At 33.9% G+C, this 6,915-nt stretch overlaps 2 protein-coding genes across 2 annotated transcripts; one reads left to right on the top strand and one right to left on the bottom strand.

The window, feature by feature from the left end:
* Nucleotides 1-788: 788 nt before the first annotated feature.
* On the top strand, nucleotides 789-1,400 carry LOC140975861 (secreted RxLR effector protein 161-like). Its single transcript, XM_073439788.1, has one exon. It carries the CDS (start codon nucleotides 789-791, stop codon nucleotides 1,398-1,400), a length of 612 nt encoding a protein of 203 aa, XP_073295889.1.
* A 2,700-nt stretch (nucleotides 1,401-4,100) lies between these two features.
* Nucleotides 4,101-5,498, bottom strand: LOC140975891 (uncharacterized). Its single transcript, XM_073439819.1, has one exon. The coding sequence runs from the start codon at nucleotides 5,489-5,491 to the stop codon at nucleotides 4,382-4,384; it is 1,110 nt and encodes a 369-aa protein (XP_073295920.1). The 5' UTR covers nucleotides 5,492-5,498; the 3' UTR covers nucleotides 4,101-4,381.
* Nucleotides 5,499-6,915: the final 1,417 nt, after the last annotated feature.

The raw sequence follows: 6,915 nt of genomic DNA on the forward strand, positions 1-6,915 counted from the left end.
AGGCAATGTAGAAAGATATAAGGCTCGTCTTGTCGCTAAAAGGCTTTACACAGAAAGAAGGCATTGATTATAAAGAGACTTTCTCTCTGGTTTCTTCGAAAGACTCTTTAAGGATTATAATGGCTTTGGTGGCGCATTTCGATCTTGAGCTTCATCAGATGGATGTAAAGACGGCGTTTCTAAATGGTGACATTGATGAAACGATTTATATGGTGCAGCCAAAAAATTTTGTGTCCAAAGACACAATAATATGATTTGCGAATTAAAGAAATTCATCTATGAGCTCAAGCAGGCATCTCGAAAATGGTATTTCAAATTTCATCAAGTGATCATATCGTTTGGTTTTGAGATGAATTTGGTCGATGATTGCATAAGTTCAGTGGGAGTAAGCATATTTTCTGGTTTTATATGTTGATGACATTCTGCTCGCTAGCAACGATATAGAGTTGTTGCATGACACCAAGAGATTTCTAGCTAAGAATTTTGAGATGAAAGATCTTGGTGATGCATCTTTTGTACTGGGTATTCAGATACATCGAGATCGCTCTCGAGGCGTTCTTGGATTATCTCAGAAAAGCTATATCGAGAAAGTTCTCAAGCGATATGGGATGCAGGATTGCAAACCAACGTATACCCCTATGGCTAAGGGAGACAAATTTAGTCTCAAAAAATGCCCAAAAAATTATTTTGAGGAAAAAGAAATGCAGAAGATTCCCTATGCATTTGCAGTGGGGAGTCTGATGTATGCTTAGGTTTGTACACGTCCAGATATTGCGTACGTGACAAGAATGTTGAGACGATATTTAAGTAATCCAGGAGTGGAACATTGGAAAGCAGTCAAAAGGGTTTTACGGTACCTACAGAGAACAAAAGATTACATGCTCATATATCGGAGGTTAAATCAGCTTGAGATCATAGGGTATACTGACTCCGATTTTGCTGGATGCCAAGATAGTATGAAATCTATGTCGGGCTACATCTATCTCCTCGCTGGAGGTGCCATTTCTTGGAAGAGTGCTAAACAGTCACTTATAGCTTCTTCCACCATTGCAGCTGAGTTTGTAGCGTGTTATAAGGCATCCAATCATGGAATATGGCTGCAAAATTTTGTCATGGGACTGCGCATTGTTGATGGCATTGAAAGGCCACTAAGATTACATTGTGACAATAAATCAGCAGTTATGTATTCCAATAACAACAGGAGCTCGACGAAGTCAGAACACATTGACATCAAGTTTCTGGTTGTTAAAGAAAGAATTCAGAGTGGAAAGTTGTCTATTGAGCATATCGCTACAAACTCCATGGTTGCGGATCCGCTTACTAAGGGACTACCACCCAAACAGTTTCATGAGCACACTGCTAGTATGGGTGTTATGTCAATTGAGGAAATTCAGTTTTAGTGGGAGTTTGTTATTTTAAATGATTTTCAGTTGTAGACATTTTCAGTTACAGTTATGTAAATTTATTTTCTGCAGAAATAAATTTCAAGTTAAGTCACACTTTGATTATGTTTTAAAGTTTGATCTCAATAAGGTTAAGGAAGACCAGTTGGAAATAGGCATGTTACGGCCACATTGCATGAAATTTCCATGCTACACATCCACTTCATGATCCATGTCATTCAGTTGTGTTGGCATATGTGACCATTGATGGGTCTAGCTACCTTGAGTGTAGCGAAGACTGCTTTGATCCTATGTTGATGTGATTGATGGACCGGATTGGTTATAGATACATTTCGGAATAACAACAGTTTTGAGCTCATAAGGTTATTTTCACAAACATAATTATAAGGTTGCACATATTGCCCAAGTGGGAGATTGTTGGATCAATTTTAATTTATATGGACTTATATGTGAATAATTATGTGTTGTGGGTTGTCTATTAAGTTAAGCCCAAAATAAAGTGATCAACTAAGGTTTCGGGTTATTAGGCTTTAATTATCTAATGGGTTGTTGGGCCTTTAATGTGTAGAGACATAAATGTAATTTCTGTTTTTATGATGGGCTAAAACAAAAATATCAGAAAATATTGATAATATTATCTATATATATGGGTCATGGTCCCCATATCTCGCGTAATCACTTTCACTATTCCCTTCCCCATTAAGAAAATAGTTTTGAAGAGAAAATTAAATGATTCTCTCAAGAAAAGAGCGCGTAGATCTGGAAGATCAAGACACGTTCTAAAGAATTCAGAAATGTGGCTTCAGGTACGCTTCCGTTTTAGTTTTCCAGTCAAATTCTTAATGATTTAGCATGATGGATTCTGCGGTTTATGGGTTTTCCTTAAATAGTAGAGAGAGTGACTCATTCGGCCTCCATTTCTACCGCCAACCCACTGAATCTGTTAGACATGTTCAAAACTGGGCCATCTATTTCTCATGACTTTCAACTTTCTGAGCCCGAGGATGAAGACGATGAAGACTCTTTGCCATAATAACTTCTTGATCAGCTTAGGACATTTTTAAGTCTTTCAACCAGCTGGACATCAAGAATTTTGCTCATACTCTGGCTTTTGACAACTTCAAGAGTCATGCTTTACAAGATATTAGCTTCTTGGGCTAACATCTTCTGAAATTCAGTGCTAAGCTCAGAAATATGACAAAATCAAGCCACTAACATGAAAGAACTGTCAGTACATATTAATCAAGTTAGAAATAACATAGATGCATAGATTGATCATCTTCAGACAACCCTTGGCAGCTAGTTGCAAGAAATCTTGGAGTACATGTAACGTGGTGATGCCGCAAAAGGGAAAGGTTACAAGAAAATTGAAGAGCAAAATCGAAGGGATGAGAGAGATAAATATGAAGAATCTAAGAAGGCTGATGAAAGAAGAAGACAAGTGGAAGAGGCTAGAAGAAAGAGATCGAGGAGCAGGAACCAGTGGTGTTGGCGATTTGATTCCTCGCAAATGATTTTCATTTTTCTGTAAGTGTAATAGAGCTTACATTTTTGCGTAACTGTAAAATGTTACATTATCTCCATGAAAAAAACCTTTGATATCGAGCCTTATTTTGTTTAACTGTTTATATAAAACCTTTTTATTTAGTCTTGCATCTTAGTTTTATCATCATCTCAAGCTACAGACATCATTAGAAGATCATCAATTGTATTTGTTTCATGTAGGATCGTTCTATCAAAGATATGCTCAGAGTCTGACCATTCAAATCTAACATGTTAGACATTAACATATCAAGATGGATACAACATATCAAGTTGTTCAATGACTATCGAATAAAGTAACAATCATAGTATCTAAACAACTCTTAATTAAGAGAAATGCTTTCGAAAATGTCTAAGAATCAATCAACTTAAGAGTTGAAGTCGTAAAAGGGAAAAAAATTAAATTAAGATTAATGAAGTATACAAATAAAAGAGATTGAAAATATTAATTTGTCAGGAGTTAGTACAGATGATCGTTAAAAAGTTTTCCAAATATTCGTCCAAACTTCTTTTCAACTCTAATTTTTTTATAAAATAGTTGTCCAAATAAATATTTATTATTAAAACAAATTTAAAATATGTTATAAAAAATTTGTAAAACTCACTTGTAAAAAAATATATAAGAACTTGTCTTAACAGGGCCTATGTTTTTTATTACTCAATATAACTTTTTTTTTTGTTAAGATTACTATTAATAGTAAATTTTTAATAGGTTAATTATTATTAGATTGAAAGATGTAATTGTAAAAAATTCTATATTTTCATATATTTTTATATAGTAATTTTTTTATTGTTATTAATATTTATATTTAATTAATATTTCGTTAGTTGAAATTAATTATTTTTATCAATGCATGAATTATGTCATATTTGATTTGATCAAAAGCGAATTTTGTTTGTTAATATGTTGCATTGAATGATTATATATTTTTCATATTTGTTTTATTTAGCAATAGATTACTTACATATATTTTTCATTTAGTTCTAATTTATAGATATTTTTAATAAAAAAAATTTCCAACCATATTTTTTTTATAATTAATTAAATATTTGAAATATTCGTTCTTTTTAGCATATCCAAGTAAGATTTAATCGTCGATAATAATGCCAATAATATAATTATGTGTATTTACGTAAATGCATGCAATCGAAATATAGGGAAAATTTTGACATTTCATTAATTAAACATCATAGCAAATACATAAGTAATGCTTTGGAAACATTATTTGAAGATATAGAAATAACACAAAGCTGAAAACATAATATAGAACTCGATAGATTGACTTTCTTGACGTCTCATTGAAGAGCTCCTTATTGTTTTCACATATATATACATATATATACATATATATATATATATATAATATATGTAAATTTTGAATCTCCTTTTTCCTGCATGAAAATCTTACTTCATACGTGGAGTTTAAATTGCATACTTAGTTGTGGTGAGGAGGAGGTGGAGAGCTGTAATAAGAATGATGATGATAGGGCGGCGGAGGTGGAGAATAATATTTGTATGTTGGGTGTGGCGACGGAGGCGGCGATTTGTGTACATATGGCTCTGTGGGACGAGGTGGAGGTGGAGACTTGTATATGTATACCGGGGACGGTGGAGGAGGAGGCGGTTTGTGTACATACGGCTTTATGGGAGGTGGAGGAGATGATTTGTGTATATATGGATTTGTGGGAGGTGGTGGAGATTTGTGCTCACAAGGAATTTTATGAGGTGGCTTGTGTTCATGATGTTTTTTCGGTGGCGGCGGTGGTGGAACCTTGTTTATATATGGCGCCTCTTTTGGAGGATGTGGTGGAGACTTGTAGACATAATGTTTTTTCGGTGGCGGCGGCGGCGGTGGTGGAACCTTGTGTATATATGGCGCCTCTTTTGGAGGATGTGGTGGAGACTTATGTACATGATGTTTTTTCGGTGGCGGCGGCGGTGGTGGAACCTTGTGTATATATGGCGCTTCTTTTGGAGGATGTGGTGGAGACTTATAATATATATAATGGTTTTTCGGTGGTGGCGGCGGTGGTGGAACCTTGTGTATATATGGCGCCTCTTTTGGAGGATGTGGTGGAGACTTATGTACATGATGTTTTTTCGGTGGCGGCGGCGGCGGTGGAACCTTGTGTATATATGGCGCCTCTTTTGGAGGATGTGGTGGAGACTTGTAGACATAATGTTTTTTCGGCGGCGGCGGCGGAGGAGACTTGTAGACATAATGCCTCTTGTGAGGTGGTGGTGGTGGAGGAGCTTTGTGTTTGTGTGGCTCCTTGGGAGGTGGTGGTGGAGGAGATTTGTGGATGTATGGAATCTTTGGTGGATATAGTGGTGGAGACTTGTATATATAATGTTTCTTTGGAGGAGGTGGGGAGTTGTAGAGATAGGGTTTCTCGTGAGGCGGCGGCGGCGGCGGCGACGGAGGCGGAGGAGGCGACGAATAGTGGTAGTAATTTGCATTGGTTTCCAAAGGGAGAGAAAGGGTCATTACTGCCATCATGGCAATGAAGGAAGCCATGTTAGAACCCTTTGTTCTTGTTCCCATCTTTGGGGTCTTGTGCTTCATTGAATCCCCTAATGTCTATATAAAGATTTGATTTTTACCTACGTAAATGCATTTTTAACCAAGTAAATTTTTTTTCTTTTTTCTTTTTATAATTGATTGGTTGATTTTCAATTATTGCATGTTGTTTGCTTTATTTTTTTTATTATTATAATATGAATTTGAATGAGAAAATCTTTAATGGTAGCTTGAATTTGTTTAACGAATAAGTATTTGGTGAAACGGTCTCACGAATATTTATATGTGAGACGGATCAACCATACCGATATTTACAATAAAAAAGTAATATTGTTAGCATAAAAAGTAATAATTTTTCATGGATGACCAAAATAAGAGATCTGTTTCATAAAATACGACCCGTGAGACCGTCTCACACAAGTTTTTACCTTGTTTGACATACAGTGAATTTATCCAAATAAAACAAATGGTTTTTTTTATTGTAAATATAAAATCATTAACTTCAAATCAATCGATATAATTAATAATCAATATTTAGTCCATATTTGTTTTGGTATATATATCACCATTAAAATTACCAAACGTGTGTTAAACACACAGTATACGTGCACTTGATCGACAATAATTGATAATTCTAAATTGATTTCTAAAAATTATTGATATGAAAATTTAAATAGGCAACAGATCAAATAAAATTTTATATGTTAAAAGTTTCCAAATGGCTCTGCATAGAATCTTGATTCACAAAATCTACTTTTTGACCTAGTGGACTTAATTATTGATCATAAAGTTAGCTGCCAAAAAAAATTTATATTACCTAATGATTAATTAATCAATCATATCTAATTAAACAACCAAACTTTGGTGAAAGGTTTAATCAAAATTTTCACTAATAAATATTGATTATGAGTATAGATTGTATATCGTACTGTACCGTATTAAAAATTACGATATCAAAATTTTCGGTGTGTATAATTAGCACATCGATTTTACCAAAATGTTGCGGTATTTTTACTTTATTTTTAAAAAAAATTAGTCATTTTCACTTGAATCATGTTGATGTAACATTGAACATGTAAATAATATCTATGGATGGCAATGGGTAGGGTATGTGTCGGATTTCATACATCCATCCACATACACATTTATTAAATTCATTCTCATACCCATACCCATATCCATCGGGTATTGAATTTCATCCACATCCTCATACCCATCGGATTATCGGATACACATACCCTACCCAAATACCCAATTATCATATACAATTGAATTTTTTCAAATTTAAATTGTTTCAATGAATATTTAAAAAATTATTTAAATGAACAATAAGAAAAATTATTCACGCTTTATATATATATAATGAAGTTTTATATATTTTCTTCTCTTTTAATATACAAAACATTGTTTTCTTTAATTTTCAAATTTATGATTATATGTATTGAAAA

The sequence above is a fragment of the Primulina huaijiensis genome, chromosome 4 (genome assembly GCF_012295235.1).
Source record: "Primulina huaijiensis isolate GDHJ02 chromosome 4, ASM1229523v2, whole genome shotgun sequence".
Taxonomy (NCBI): Eukaryota; Viridiplantae; Streptophyta; class Magnoliopsida; order Lamiales; family Gesneriaceae; genus Primulina; species Primulina huaijiensis.

Excerpts from the sequence above, each read along its gene's own strand:
- LOC140975861 (XM_073439788.1), top strand. The coding sequence starts at position 789 with ATGTTGAGACGATATTTAAGTAATCCAGGAGTGGAACATTGGAAAGCA.
- LOC140975891 (XM_073439819.1), bottom strand. The coding sequence starts at position 5,491 with ATGGGAACAAGAACAAAGGGTTCTAACATGGCTTCCTTCATTGCCATG.